The 15,862-nt window shown below is 54.0% G+C and overlaps 1 protein-coding gene across 1 annotated transcript in view; it reads left to right on the top strand.

The window, feature by feature from the left end:
- Nucleotides 1-15,862, top strand: part of SYK (spleen associated tyrosine kinase) — an 84,436-nt gene that overhangs the window by 46,638 nt on the left and 21,936 nt on the right. Inside the window, exons 4-7 of the mRNA XM_081103986.1 lie at nt 7,653-7,791; nt 11,042-11,123; nt 11,498-11,547; nt 12,901-12,969. Coding sequence (XP_080960112.1) covers nt 7,653-7,791; nt 11,042-11,123; nt 11,498-11,547; nt 12,901-12,969 — 340 coding nt within the window. The remainder of the gene's footprint in view (nt 1-7,652; nt 7,792-11,041; nt 11,124-11,497; nt 11,548-12,900; nt 12,970-15,862) is intronic.

Genomic DNA, 15,862 nt, shown 5'->3' with positions numbered 1-15,862 from the left:
AAGAAGTATTCCCAACATGGCACATTTCTCAGCGATGTCTGGATGGCTTATAAGAACATATACTTGTATTCCCTATGGGCAAGGAAACATGTAAATCAGGATAAAGGGTGAGGAATGAGAGCTGTACCTTCCGTTGTGTTCCACAAGATGTATACAGAAGCCCACGATGATTCTCAACCTTCTGTGGGGGAGGAGGGAGCCACCTGGAGGAGCTTAAAGGCACAGATTACTGGGTCACCCCCTCCCCGAGTTTTTAACTCACTAGGCTGGATTATGGCTCAAGAATTTGCATTTCTAGCAAGTTCCCAAGGCATGCTGATGTCGCTGGTCTGGGGACCACATCGAGGCTGTCGGAGATGCTGGTACCCACTCATCGAGGTTAAGAATAATGATCATTTGAGATTTTCAGAGTTCATTGGGGTGGGTGTCTCTAACCATATGTGCAACACATCCCAAAGCCTGTGTTATTTCACTGGTTGGCATAGATAACCTTAAAATTGCTTCTATTAGTAAAAACTTAAGTGAGATAGTAAAGAAACTCAGGCCATGATGTCCGACAAGCCCAGACAGGCAGCTCTGTGAAGACCACTTAATTCCTGTCTCTGACCCCTGTGTGCTCCACGATAGAATGGGGAAGCTAGTGTTTTATCTCGGTTGTTTTGGGGTCGAACTAGGTAATGTGTATAAGTCTAAGCCAGTGGTGGTCAGGTTTTTGTGCTTCTCACAACAACAGATTCTTTTCTATCATCAGTTCTGGAAAATACTCAGGTACTTTTCCTTCATATATGACTTTATATTTTACCATTTATTCCTTCAGAAGCTCTTATTAAACATATGTTAGACCTCAATTCATCCTCTACATTTTTTCTTATTTTCTATTGCCTTACTGTGTGCCACATTCTGGCAATATCTCTAGGTTTGTCTTCCAGTTCACTCATTTTTGCTTCATCTGTGTCTAATCTGGTGTTACACTCATTTGCTGAAATTTTCCCACCAATTGCATTTTGTAAACATTTCTACCAGTTTTGTTTGTTGTTGTTACTGTTGTTTCAAATATCCCTGAGCATTTTTTGAGAGTATCTTACTGCTTGCTAGTTTTGTGATTCCATCCTTTGTTTCTTTGCATATTGCATGCATAGTTAGTCTATATTCCATATCCGATTGTCACAGCACTGCAAGTCCGGGGGGGTGTAATCTCTGTCTCTCCTGCTCTCTTTCTCTCCCGGCGCCCTCTCGTGACTCATGTTTCCTGATGTTTGGGGTGGCCTTTTAGCACTCGTACTTACCACTATTCATCTGTGGGGACCTACTGGGGATTGCTGTTCTCCAGAGCTGGCGAGGGTCCCTCCTCCACAGGTCTGTGCTCTAATGAGGGGCTCTCGGCCTCAGTAGTCCCCCCGGGTACTGGCCCGGGTGCTGGCTCTCTGTCCACTGCAGGGCTAATACTGGACATGGCTCTTGGGCCAAACTCACATTTTTTTTTATTTTTTATTTTTTTTGCTATTTGCCACTCACTTCTCACTGCTCAAATGTCAACTCACTTTTTACTATATCCTTAAATTTCAAAAGCAAATGTGCGTTTAGAAAAAATGTTATCCTTGCTCATTGATGAATGGAACAGCATATGGCTGTCTTGAGCCTCAGATGTGAAAATAAAAGCTAAATCCTATCAGCACCTTCAAGTGCCGCTATCGTTGATCAAAGTCCACCATTCCACGTGACAGGTGTGGCTGTGCAGTGCAGACTGGCATAAACACTCTTGACCTGTCTGAAGTAAAACAGGCAAAGTGGGTGGCAGATGGGTCAGTATCAGTCCATCAGTCCGATCGCGGTCCCCACAAAGCTGACCGAGAAGACTGCCCCTGTCCCACCCAGGAGCGTGCGCACAGGGGGAAGGAGAGGGGCTGTGGCGCAGCCTTTGGAAGGAGACATGGGGAGAAGCTGGGCCTGGCCAGGTGTGGGCTGTGCTCTGCACTGTCCTCCGTCACATGGGAAGCACGTGCGCCTGCACTTTGCGATGGTGCAAGGCAGTAGCACCAAGATGCCGCGTTTCTTATGCCTTTTGTGTCGTTAGGGCTGTGCCTCCCCTGAGTGAGGGCTCTCCTCATACCAGCTGTGCACCGCCCAGCAGGTCACTCCTACACGCTCTGGCCTGCCTTCCACGCTGACTCCCTGAGAAGGCGCTGCTGGGCCCCCTGTGGCAATATTTGACCGCCTGATGCTGTGCGGGGCCTGGACCGGAGGGAGGAAGCTGCCATGGCACCCTGCTTCTGTCTGCACAGACCACGGTGCCATCATCGCAGGCACACCACCCGTCCCAGGCGCCTCCTTCCCCTCCAGCCAGCCACGCTCTGCTCCACCACGCAAGACGGAGAGGAGAATGGGAGCCTGGTGGGCTGGGTGTGCCCCCGCTCTTCTGTTCTGTCAGCAGCGGACACTGAGATGTCCTGGGACCTTGGTGGGTGGAGACCGCCGTGAGGGTCCCACCGCCTCCTGGGTCCTCACCTCCCGCCAGTGTCTGGGCATCACCCTGTGCATTCTCTCCCATAGAAGAGGGCCTCAGAGTCAGCCCCTCCTTGCAGAACCAGCCTTGTCCCCACCGCCCCTGCCCTGCCATCACAGAGCCTGCCACTGCGCCCTGGGGGAGGGGGGCTCCCCTGGCCTCCCCCGAGGAGAGTGTTCATACCGCATGACGCCAAGATGGCCCGAGGCCAGGAAGGCCCTGCACAGCCCAGCTCCAGTTCAAAGCAGTGACCCCCACGCTCTGTGATAGCAAAACACAAGGCTGTCCTGAGCTTGGCTCTTCCAGGAGATGCGGGGGCGGGTGGAGGGGTGGGGGATGGGTAGGGGGGAGTGTAGCACCCTAGGGTTTCCATGGACATGTATGCCCTAGGGCTCGGTAGGAGGCTGGAGGTGAGGCCCTGAGCGTCCCCTTCTGGGCGCCTGTGTGGCCAACTTGGTGGGTGTGGGGCGCAGCGCACTCCCCTGAGGAGCAGGGGCCCACAGAGAGCTGCCACAGCAGCTTCCGAGCCCGTGTTGCCCGTCTTTTAGATTAAAACAGCCAGGACCTGCCCCAGCAGCAGGCACCTCACCGTTGCTGGCCGTTAATGTCACCAGCCTCTGGTCTGCGCCACCTCCAGCTGCCGGGCCTGTGGGTTTCCCTTCTGTGCCCTCGCTTCCTGCCAGCTGCGGGCCCTCAGGCTGCTCGGCCACGCCGCGGGCCTGGTCTTCACAGCTGCTCCAGGCTGCGGTCGTCTGTGTCCTGGGCCTGGCACAGGCAGAGTGGCTGGAGCTCAGGCGAGACGGTCCTCGGCCCTGTGCCCTGCAGAGCCTCAGAAGGTGATGCCTCCCAGCAGCCGCTGGCCCACAGGCAGAAAGCACCCACTCCCCCTGCACAGCTTCCATCCTGTTTGACAATGAAGTGACGCCCAGGAGCGCGGCCCTCTCTGAGAGTCTTTGCGAGTCATCACCAAGCCAGCACCCCGAGTCAGGACAGAAGCACCTCATCGCAGGAGGTCCTGCTCACACCCCGCCCAGGACACCATTTCCGGGGCTGGTGCCCAGCAGGCCTTCAGCCTTCTTCCTGTGCTTCACTTTTTTCATTTTTATTTCTATTTTGCCACCTGAGACCAGTGCACTCTCTGAGCAAAGCCGCCTGCTGGGGCTGCGGGGAGCGTGGTGCATGTGGCGCCGGGAGGGCCGTGCCGAGCCAAGCCGGCCGTGCTCGCCCTGCTGCTCTGCTCTGAGCGTCTGTGTGTGAGCGCCTCACGTGTGTTTGCTCCCTCTGTGGTCGGGGGACAGTGCAGCTCCTGGTGACCGCGGGTGCTTGCGGGGTGCAGAGTGCAGACCCGGGAGGGACTGCTGACTCAGGATGAGTAGGTTCGATCTCAGTAGAAAATTCCCATCGTTTTCCAAAATGGCTAGATTCACACTCCCTCCAGCAGGACAGGAAGGAGCTGGCGGCCCCATTCTCAGCAACACAAGTATGCTCAAGCCTTTGAGCGTTTGCCTGCTGGAACGGTGTGCCCTAGGTCCACTTCTTTATTGTGGTCTTAATCAGCATTTCCCAGAGCTCTAGCAAGGTGACTGCACTATGTCCCAGGGCAACCTGTGATCCTCTGTCTCAGTTTAAGGGGGGAGTCCATCAAGGCACCAGGGAAGGTGGAGATGGGGCATAAGCCTGGAGACCAGAGCTCAGAGCCCGTGTACTGTCCCAGGACGCCAAGGTCAAAGGGCAGGGATGTTGGGAGTGGCCCATGGACACTGTGCTCCCACTGCTTTCACACTGTGCGCATACGTTCTCAATGCTTACTAGTAGTCTTAGCAGTTGTTGTAGTTCCTTAAATCTCCCAGCTCTCCTGCTTGTTTACACTAATCTATACTAACAATAGAGGAATATGCAAATTTTCCGGACACCGTCACATAATGACCGGATCAGCAGGCTGCGTCCCAACCCCTGCACTGGCCCTGGGTAGGAGCCCAAATCCTAGCCTACCTAAAACATGGCTGTGTGCCATCATATCAGTAAGAAAGGGACATCCCACACTTGCCTGGGGCATCCAAGTCACTGGCCTAGAGAATCAGGGTTTCAGATAAAGGGACGCAGCATTCCACTGCTATCTTGAGTTTGTGGTTTCCAAGGAAACAGCCAGAAGGGTTGATAAACCCTCCACAACAGCTCAGCCAGCGCCTATCTAAGCTGTGGCTTCGTTGAAATTGAGCCTTTCTCTTAGTGAATGACCCCAACCCTCCCTGGATCAGGCAGGTTCCTGTGGAGCGTGATCTCCACACAGTACAACGGGGACCCCAGTTCCATCTCTGGCGATCTCATGCATGTTAGCTTGGGGCAGCGGGAAGGAAGGGAAAAGGCATCACACGGGGCAGCTCGGGCAAGCAAGCAGAAGGAAACCATGTCTGGCGGACATTCCCCTGCCACCCCCTTCAACATGTAAGAAGAATCAAATAAACCAATGCAAACACCTCTCCCCCGCCCTGGAGAGATCCAGGACTGAAGGGCATCCTGACCAGGCATTGCGTACCTGCTTCCCACCCCCTTCCTCCACATGGACAGGTTAGGGGGTTAAGGGGAGGAGGAGGAGCCTTGCAGGAAGGGGATCCCCTGGAACCGCACCCCTGCCCTCCCTCAGGACCTGACCTCTTGGAGTGCAGGGCCTGACCCCGCCCCCAGCAGATTTGCATATCCCAGACCCTCCAGTGCTTCCAGGCACCGGGCATCCCCACATCTTCCCTGCCTCCCAGCCTCTGACCCTCACTGTCTCCTGCCCCAGAAGCCTCTGTCCTCCCCAGCTTTCGGTCTTTACAGCCTAACTGCATGGTGGGCTTAGCTGCTTCTCCACGGATTTTATTTGATAAGAACCCAGCGAAGTCCATCAGCAACTGAGCTGCTCAGACTTCATCAGGGACAACGAATGACACACCTTACTTGGTTTTGATAGCAAAGCAATCTTATTCTTTTATTTTTTTAAATAGTTATTTATTGATTTCAGAGAGGCAGGGAGAGGGAGAGAGATAGGAACATCAGTTATGAGAGAGAATCATTGATCAGCTGCCTCCTGCACGTGCCCTACTGCGGATCGAGCCCACAACCCAGGCATGTGCCCTTGACCAGAATCGAACCTGGGACCCTTCAGTCCTCAGGCCGAAGCTCCAGCCACACCAGCTAAGGCAAGCAATCCTATTCTTAAGAGCCCGTGTACTCATAAACAAGTGGATTTGAATCATATCAAACCAATATACATTTTTAATGAAATGTCTTCTTTTCTAATAATGCAATTCTACCTTAAAGCTTATGTTGTATAATCTATACTAATAAAAGGGTAATATGCTAATTAGATCCAACGTCTTCCGGATATCCATCTGGACGTCCTTTCGGACAAAGCCACAGTGGCGAGGGCCAAAGCAGAGGCAGTTAGGGGCTACCAGGCTGTCAGGGGTGTCAGCTAGGGGTGATCAGGCCAGCAGGCAGAGGTGATTAGGGGTGATCAGGCAGGCAGGGGAGTAATTAGGGGCGATCAGGCCACCAGGGGAGCAGTTAGTGGCAATTAGGCCAGCAGGCAGAGGTGGTTAGGGGCTATCAGGCAGGTAAGCAGAGGCAGTTAGGGGCAATCAGGCAGGCAGGCGAGCAGTTAGGAGCCAGCGGTCCCAGATTGCGAGAGGGATATCTGACTGCTGGTTTAGGGATTGGGCCTAAACCGGCAGTTGGACATCCCCTGAGGGGTCCCGGATTGGAGAGGGTACAGGCCAGGCTGAGGGACCCCCCCTCTCGTGCACGAATTTTGTGCACCAGGACTCTAGTGCATATATAATAAACAAAAATATCTAGTCCTGTGTGCCCCTTGTGAAGCAGGCTTGGTTCTCCCCATGTAAAAGCCTTTTTGGCCTTTACTGTGTAGTTGGTTCTTAGTTTGACAGCAACCAGCTGGCCTCCATGGGCCACGTGGCTGGGAAGCATAGCTCCCACTCAGGGTGCTGGATTGGCAAAGGGGCAGAAAAGGCTGTCTCCCCACCTGCACCAGCCACCGAGCTGCGGGCATGGTGGGAGCCCATCCATCATGCACAGCTGAGCAGGACTGGAGAGCTTTATTTTTTAACCAAGTTCCACTCCATACACCACAGCTCAGCTCTCAAGTCTTGGGTCAGCTTTGGAGAAGAATCTATAGGAGGGACAACGGGAAAGTACGGCCATGTCTGTTTCCAAAGCCCAACTGGGAGGAGGCATCACAAATGTCCCCCAAACATAGAAGGCCCAGGCAGGTGGGCACATTGGAGCTCTTCCCGGGATGTAGTGCATTTGGGCCCTGAGCATTTGGGGCCTCAGTTCCCTCATTGTAGGAAATGCCAGGACTGCACGGCTCTCTAGCACATCTGGACTCACCCTCTCTCCGCTCTCATGATCCAACAGGCTCCAGTTGCTAGAAGGGGAAAATGGGCCGAGAGCCAGGTGGCTAAGCAGCTCATTTTGGGAGGTCCCGCCGATTCCGTTCCTCTGCAGCCTCGCCTGGCCTTCCCAGGGGGCTCTCTCCACTGCGGACAAAAGCCCCCTCTCGTGCACTGGATAAGGGAAGGGTCAGCCGGTGACCCCACCAGGACGCGGAAGCAGAACAGGGCAGTCCCTGATTTCGCCTGTCACTCCCACCCACAGTGGGTGACTTCCCTTCTCCCAGGGTTCTTCTCACTGTATCCTGCGCAACAACCATGAAATCCCTCATGAAGAAGGGAGAGCGCGAGCCACCCTGGGGGTGGTCCCGAAGTTCCCAGAAAAGTGTGCATCACCCCAGCCTGTGCCCAGCTGGTGGGAGCAGCGGCTGGGCCTCTGCCCTCAGCAGAGAGAGGAGGTGGTGGAGGGCTCACAGCCCCGCCCGCCTCGGGGCCTGTGGGTCTCAGTGCTGGCGCCTGAGTGGCTCTGCGCCCAGGTGAACCTCAGCCTCTTCTGATGCCCAGCGGAGTCCAGCCCAGGCCCTGGGACGTCTTCGTCATAAGCTCGTAGTGTCACGGAGCTGCATGGGGGCCTCCCTGGGCACAGTGGGCAAAGCCCTTGATTCTGAGGTGGGGGCGCTGTGGCCGGCATCAGGCCCAGGGCACTGTTTCTGCCAGGGTGGGCTCGGGAGTGACTGGCTCTTCCTGTCTTCCAGGATCAGGGCCCGGGACAACAACGGGTCCTACGCCCTGTGCCTGCTGCATGAGGGCAGAGTGCTGCACTACCGTATAGACAAGGACAAGACGGGGAAGCTCTCCATCCCCGACGGGAAGAAGTTTGATACGCTCTGGCAGGTACACAGCCATCCGGGCAGTGAGGGAATAGCTCCAGAGCCTGCGAGGAAGCCCCTGGGGGTCCCTGCCTGAGACGGGCCCAGCCAGGGCCTGCTCCCAGCTCAGGGGCCGAGTACCAACACCCAAGTTTGGGAAGCACTGGTCTAGGGTCCTCATGAGGGTCAGGCAGCTCCAGAGGGTTCTGCAGCTTCTCCCGCCCCGCCAGGACTGGGAGCCCCCGGGCAGCGCTGCTCGGGGCTGTGTGCCTGCAGCTGGGAGGCACTGGGGCAGGAAACAGCCCTGAAGACATTTACACACAAAGACAGTGTGCTTGGCTGGGAGGAGGGACGGAGGTGGCCGATCAGACTCGTTTTGAGCTGGGAGAGGCCGAGATGAATATAAGATGTCAGTACCATTCTTGCTGCAAAATGAGCCTCCATTGAAATGAAGCACCTCGGACGGCAAGGCAGCACCCCTGTGCCGGCCACCGCCGGCGGGCTGTCCGCGCTCATGGGCCGAGTTCAGTCCTGGCCAACTGCTGGCAGCCCTAAGCAGCTCGCCATGGGCGGAACCAGCTTGCCTTTATTTGAAGTCACAGCCGTGTGACTTTAGCAAAGCATGCTGGGGCGGAGACCGAGAGGCCGGGCTCTGCCTCCCGGGAGCAGCAACTGCGTGAGCTCCTGTGGGTGAGGGAGGTGAGCGAGCAGACGCTCCCGGGCCTGGCCAGGAGCCTCCTGTGGTAGCAGCAGCCAGAGGTCCCAACTCAGAATCCTGCCTCTAAACACTAGACCAGGACCCTCCTGCCTCAGAGCACTTACAGGAACCACCGCCTCCTGTGCTGTGATTAGAAAGAGAAACCCTTCTTTTCCAAATGCTGGACGTGACGCTATTCTCGTCATCTATGGCATTGACCTTGTCTTTTGGTTTGTAGCTCATTAGCTTATGGCTCATTATTGGCCAAAGACTTCGCTTTATTTTAATGGTATCACTTTGAAAGAGCATTTAGCCTACCAAGTAGTCCACTGCAAATTAAAGAGATGAGTGGAATTCTGCCTGGCAGTATTAATTTCCCACCAGAGTCTCTTGGCTCCACGTGATGTGTCGGGCGTGTGACTGTTGTCCCCTGCGCGTCCCCTCAGTTTCAGAGTCTGTTGCTGCCGCAGTGCTGAACAGCTCCGCTCGTTGGGAAGTTTCTTCCCAAGACGTTGTCCCAGGCTTATGGACTTCTCTGGTGTAGTATATAGTCTTCCGCCCTAATTACTCCCTTCCATGGTCTGTTGTCTAGCCACTGTGTCTAAGAAGCAACACCCCAAATGCTAGCACTACCTTTCAGTTTTATAGGTGTGGCTCCATGGGTTTTTCTGGACAGCAGCGTAAGGTGCCTCTGTGCCCGCCCCACCCAGGCGGCCGGCGCTGTTTCTGCTGGTGATTCCTACACTAGCAGTCCTTTCTGCGGCGCAGGAGTCAGCAGCAGGAGCCGGGTCTGGCCCAGCCTGGCTTGGTGCAGTCCCTGATGACAGTGGCTTTGACACTCTACAGGATTGTTTTAAATTGTGACAGAGATGGCATGTGGCCTGAAAAGCCCAAAAATATCACTGTCTCACCCTCTACAAAACACGTTTGCAGACCCCTGCCCAGTGGGAAGTCCCTACGGGTCCACCTACCCGCAGCCTCCCTTGCAGAATAGATTGTCTGAAAACACAGCAACGCTGGAGAGATGGCGGGATGTCTCCCTTGTTTTAGGGACCTCAACACTCTTGGCCTGAGAACACACCACTGCACTTAACAGACAGGGGGCGCTCTGGGGTCCTCCCAGCAGCAGGTGAGGCTCATCGGATTGAAACGTGCTAAGAGGGTAGATTTCATGTTGTGTTCTTACCACAATAGTTCACATTTTGAAAAAGAATGTCACCTGGAAGGATGAAATATATTCATTCAACAAACATTCACACAAGTAGGTAAGTTTGAGGACTGGAAAAGTACCAATAAACAGACAGGGAAGGGGTATCAGATATAAATATTTTAGGTTGTCTGAAGAGAAAATATCTGTTATGAGAAAAGAAAAGCTGAAATATAAGGACTGTCTTTTTCTTTAAGATTTTTTATTGATTTTTATTTATTTTTTTAAAATATATTTTATTGATTTTTTACAGAGAGGAAGGGAGAGAGATAGTGAGTTAGAAACATCGATGAGAGAGAAACATCGATCAGCTGCCTCCTGCACACTTCCCACTGGGGATGTGCCTGCAACCAAGGTACATGCCTTTGACCAGAATCGAACCCGGGACCTTTCAGTCCACAGGCCGACGCTCTATCCACTGAGCCAAACTGGCCATGGCGTTAATTGATTTTTAGAGAGAGAGCAAGGGGGAGAGAGAATCATTGATGTGGGAGCAGAACATCAATCTGTGCCTTGTACACGCCCCCCCCCCCCCACCCCTTGGGTCAAGCCCACAACCCAGGCCTGTGCCCTGACCTGGAATCAAACCACCAACCTTTCGGTGTGCAGGATGATGCTTAACCCACTGAGCCACACCGGCCAGGGCTCAGGGCTATCTTACTGCATAGTTTTGATAAGATAAAAATAAATCCACTTGCATGAATTTACTTTTAATGTCGCGATTAGACTTCATAATCGTAGTTTTCAGGAACCATTAGCCAAAGATGTCCAGGGCCTGTGAATATGAGGTTATTTTCCAAAAGGCCACCTTTCCCCATGTCCCGGCTCCTGTCACCTGTACTGTGATGGCTTCTCTCTGAAACTTTTGGGCAGAATGCCTTGGTCCCTCCACAGTCTTGGCCCCAGCACTGTTACAGCATTCCGCACCATTTCTCTGTCTCTCCACCGAGAAAGGAAGCACTTTAGGGCAGGAAATATGTGTACACCCACCATCGTTTACCCCGTCCTCTCTCAGGGCCCGGCGAAGCAGCGCTTGTTGGAGGACTGACTGACTATGAGTTTATGTTCATAACATCACACAGATGTAGAGCATGCGAGCAAATCTTGGTTATGCAACTTGCTGAGAGAGAGAGAGAGAGAGAGAGAGAGAGAGAGAGAGAGAGAGAGGATCCCGAAGGGAACACGGCCTGTGGACATCTGTCCTGAGTCTGAGGGTGGGAGGAGACAGACATGGGGAGGGTCAGGCAGACACACCAAGGAAGTGAAGGGTTGTCTTTGAATCACTTTTAAAGTTCGAGAGGGGAGCTAGCTGCTCCAGGTACGACTCCCTTTCCTGCCACCTTACTGCACTCCTTACCGCTTCTCTTCCAGCTGGTCGAACACTATTCTTATAAACCAGATGGTTTGCTACGAGTCCTTACAGTTCCATGTCAAAAAATCGGCGGTCAAACGGGTGAGTGACTAAGACATTGGAATTTCCATCTTTTAGATAATAATAATAATGCCATAATCACCAGCCGTGTTTCAGATTCCGCCTGTTGCAAATTCAGGTGGGATGAGGCCTTGTTTTTACTGAGTGATTGATTAAAAATGTCAGATTGCTCCAATTTTACATATATCATTGATTAAAAAAAAATAGCCAAAACCTTTAACTTTAAAAAAACTAGTGCTAATTGCAGGGGTGAGAAGTGGAGTGGAGATAGTAATGAGGAGGAGTGTGTGCAGATGCCGCATGCTCCCCAGCAGCCGCGCTTTGCGGTCGAGGCGTGATCTCGGAGGGGGTCCTGGTGCTTCGGGGCGAGCAGTAACCATCCCCTTCCTCACCAGGAAATGTGAATTTTGGAGGCCGCCCGCAGCTCCCCGGCGCCAACCCTGCGGTGAGTGTTTCCGGAAACATCACGGGCGGGGAAGCAGGGTGGGGGAGGTAAGGAAGGGCGCTTTGGGCTCACAGGAGTAGTGGTCATCATTGTGTCCATTACGCTAAACGGACTGCGGGTGTCAGCTAGGTCAGCCCCGTCCCGAGCTAGCCAAGTTCATGTTTTGGGGGGTTAAATCCTCTCCATTCCCTAAAGGTATGCAAAAGACCGTGAAACCCAGTGTTAAATTGGAAGTATGCCTCCTGGCAGATTGGGGAAAGGGCAGCAGTGCGGCTCAGCCTGAGCTGTCTGTGGACCCGCACGGCCACGTGCACGGTGGGGGAGCACGCCTGGGGTACGGGACGTCTCCGTGTGCTGTGGGCCGATCCGCTGGGCTCAGTCAGCCAGGACAGGGTTAGGGGAGACGGGCCCTGCCCCGAGGCTGCTCGCTCGGACCTCCGCTGGAAGGCCGAGGGGCAGTGCTGGATGGTCAGTGAGGAGCCTCAGGGCAGCGGGGATGCCAGCACTGGGCCAGAACCTACCTCCCTGCGTGCCAGGAGGAGGTGAGAAGGTGGCCTGACCATACTTCTCATGGATTTGCCCGAAATGTGCCGGACGCCCCAAAGAGAGCGATTCCAGACGGCAAGGAGCTGACGCACCGTTTCACACTCAGCGAGTGAGCTGGCTCCTGCTCCCTCTGGAGGGCCTCACTGTGGGCCTTTGGTTCCCCTCGTGTCATCTGGGAAGTGTAAAATCACCCCATTGCAAGCTGTGCGCCCCTTTCCGGCGGCTCCTGGCCAGTCAGTCCACTGCCCCCCGTGCGCTCCGTGAGGCCGAGTCCCCTTCCTCCGGGGTGGATGGCGCTGGAACTCAAAGAACCCAAGCGCTCTGTTTAGCCACATGTCACCCAATGGCTTCAAGAAGCCAGGGCTTTGGGACGACTTGTTATTGACTGATGAGATGCGCACAGAAGAAAGGTGCACAGCCCATGTTCCCCCCGTGACCGCCCACTCTCCTGGGCCGCCCCGAGGGAGGCGCGCAGGGGGCTGGCAGGTGTGCCTTCACTTTCTTGGGTGATTTACCTGCAGTTGCAGCTGAACAACTCTGTGAGGCACGGGCTGTTTAATGCAACAGCCCCAGTCGTATAGCCTTTTGTGGAAAATAGTCCCCAAGAGATTTTCCAGGTCCTTAGCTCGGGCGCCCAGCTCTCCTCGCAGAATTACTAATGGCTACGAGCGAGTCGCGTGGGCACAACCCAGAGGGTGCGGCATTGTGGTTAGAAAGCGCGTTTATTAAAAGGAGCATGTTGTGGACCGTAGACCGCATTTGTCTGCTCAAACACTGACTCTTCCTCTTTGCTGTTGCGGTTTCTAGACTTGGACAGCAGGGGGAATCATCTCAAGGATCAAATCGTACTCCTTCCCCAAGCCCGGCCACAGAAAGGTACTCACGCGCCCCCTGCCTGCTGCCCCTGGCTGAGTGGTCGCACGGACCGCACTGGGCACCCTGCTGTGTGTGCTGCTTGCCCGCTCTGTGCGCCCTGCCCTCCTGCCGCTCTGGCCCTCGTCTCTTGCCGAGTGTGCTCTCACGGGCAGCCACCTGGGACGCACTGTGCGTGCCATGTCCTGGCCACGCTGTGTGCGTGCTGCCTCTGTTGCCCGCAGCCACTGTGTCAGCATGACAGGTTGGAGCTGATTCTCACTTTGCCAAGTGAGCCGGTTCCTTCGGCTGCAGGGAGTCCATGTTGAGTGTTCTGGTCACTGGAGGCATAAGCACATGTGGATGGAGGAGCCGAGGTTGGCGAGGGCTGCCCAGCGAGGGCCTGCGTTGTGTGCTTCATAGATGCCAGGGGCTAAGTATGACGCGGATAGAGATGAGGTGAAACTGAAGGGTTAGAAACACCAATTTTGTTTGAGGCAGTAAGATTGCCATATATTTTTATATTGTGCTATATTATTGAATTATGAGGGAAATAAAAAGTTCTTTTTTAATGACTTTTATTTATAATGAATCACCTCCCTCAAAACCCATATATCATAAATCCATGTATATGGATTTCTTTTTTCCCCTTTCCTATTTTTACCATTGGTGCTGTAAAAGTGATTCTTTTACTAATAATTCTTTCCATTTTCATATCAGTTGGTATTTTCCAAACATTTCAGCACATCACTGGGCACCAGCTCATGAAGCAGATTGCCTAAGTGCTTATGAGAAACCAATAAAAAGCATAAACGCCCTGAGGCTTTATTTAGTGAAAGTTTTCCGAGGGGGCAGCCATGCTCAATGCCTTCTCACCTTGTTGACCGTGGAAGGCAGACCGCACGGCCGGGAGTGTAGGGGGGGCTTGAGGGAAAGCAATGTGATAACCAGAGCAGAATACGTTCTGGTAACGTCCCGGGCAGTGTAGGTCAGCCCCTGGAGATGCCCGCTCCGAGGGGCATCGCTCTCGGGGGTGACAGGCAGGGCTGCCCATGCCAGGAGCTGGGGCCAGGCCTCGGGAGCACACCCTCTCGCAGCTCCTTTTGCCCACGATTAGGTGTCCATTTCCAGGTCGGGACCAGGCGGTGCCTGAGCTCTGGCCTTAGAGAGGTCAGCACTGCCTGAGCCCAGGCTCCTCTCCACAGCTGCGCCTCCCGGCCCGCCTGGCCCTGGGCCCGGCGCGTTCGCCCTTCTCCTCGGAGAGGCTCCCCTCGGGTGCCAGGATGGCGCCCGTCAGCCGAGGTGATGCCGGTGTCCGGTGTGTTCTGACTTAGGGTGCCTTTCAGTTGTGAATCATCCTTTCAATGTTATGATTATAAATTCAGTTCCAGTCGTGACTGTCCGCCATGGGGCGGCAGCCACACCAGAGTTCATCATCTGCTGCTTGGACAGATGACTCGGCAGGACACGCTGTGTGCCTGAGGCCTCCTCCCCCCCCACCCCCCACACACACAGGGTCTGCCCGGCAGCCCTGCAGGAGCCCCGGCGACCTGGACCCCCTCCAGCTCCCACCTGTTCATTCACCACTTGCTTCATAGCGGCCCAGCCGGGCAGCCCCGGAGGGGAGCACGGTCACTGCAGGCCTGACTCCGGGCTCACCCCGGCCTGTGCTTCCAGGCGTATCGGCCAGAGTTCAGCCGAGGCGCGTGACCACACGAAGACTTATGTGTGAAAGAGACACGCCCTCACACACACACATAGGTATCTCCATAATCACGCAGGCACATGCCTAGTGTCTGCACACATCTGTATGCAGATGCACCCCCACACACATGCCGATTAACCCCAGGCTGAGCCGTACACAGTTGCAGGGGCTGGATAAGCAGGCCGCTGGACGGGGCGGGCAGGACCGGACGGAGCCGCTCGGGCACACACGCTGTCCCCACAGCCAGGGCCCAGTCGTGGCCCCGCCTCACCTTTTTCTCTCGGGAAAGTCGCAGCCCTCTTCGAAGGCCCCTGGACTGATTGAACCAGGCCCCCAGGATAAGCTCTCCCATTTAACTAAGCTAATTAGGGACGTGACTGACATCTGCAAAACCGCCCCAGCAGTGGGAGGCCGGGCAACTCAGCCAGGCTGACAGCCAGAAAGGCAGGACACCCAGCCCGCTTCGCGAGGGGCAAGCCTCCCCACCCCACCCGTCGGTCCCAGTGGAAGCCGCTCTGCTCACTCACATGGACTAAAGCAAATCCAGAAAATAAGTTTTAATAGAGCTTTAGACTAAGGAGGCGTGTCTAACGTTAAGTTGAAGGAAATATTAGTAAGGCTGCCTAAAAATAAAGAATCATGGGTAAGAATCATAGCACCATCAAAGAGAAATAATAAACTGGGAGTATTAGTAATGACATACAAGATTACTATCATAATATATAAAGAAAGTCAATAAATCACTAAAAGTTTTAACTAACAGGAGATTGGGCAGAGAGTGTCGGCAGGTTGATTTTAGGAAAGCAAACATACATAGCCCTTAAGCGCAGGCAAAGATGCTCCATTTTATAATGAGATGCAAGTTAGACCTGTCGTCCTCCGTGTCCACCTGCGAACTGATCCAGACAAACAGCGTGGTGACAGGGTGGGGCAAAGGACTGGGAAATAAGCACCTCACACTTCCTCCTGAAGGTATTTTCACAACACCCATCAAAACTAAAAGCAGGCTCTCATCTCTCAGCATTTACACACATATTCTTGCACTCATATGAAGGTGTTTATTGCAACATGGTATACTTGACAATCTGGAAAAAACTCAAAAGTCTATCAATGGAAAAGACATAAAATCATTTACAGTAATATGCATACTGTGAGAGGCAGCTGAGATCTAAAACTGTTTCCAAAATCCAATGTTAATTGCAAACAGCAACA

The sequence above is a fragment of the Myotis nattereri genome, assembly GCF_964212035.1.
Source record: "Myotis nattereri genome assembly, chromosome: 12".
NCBI classification, from domain to species: Eukaryota; Metazoa; Chordata; class Mammalia; order Chiroptera; family Vespertilionidae; genus Myotis; species Myotis nattereri.
The sequence above is the reverse complement of the archived record's forward strand: the minus strand, read 5'-3'. Positions and strand labels throughout refer to the sequence as shown.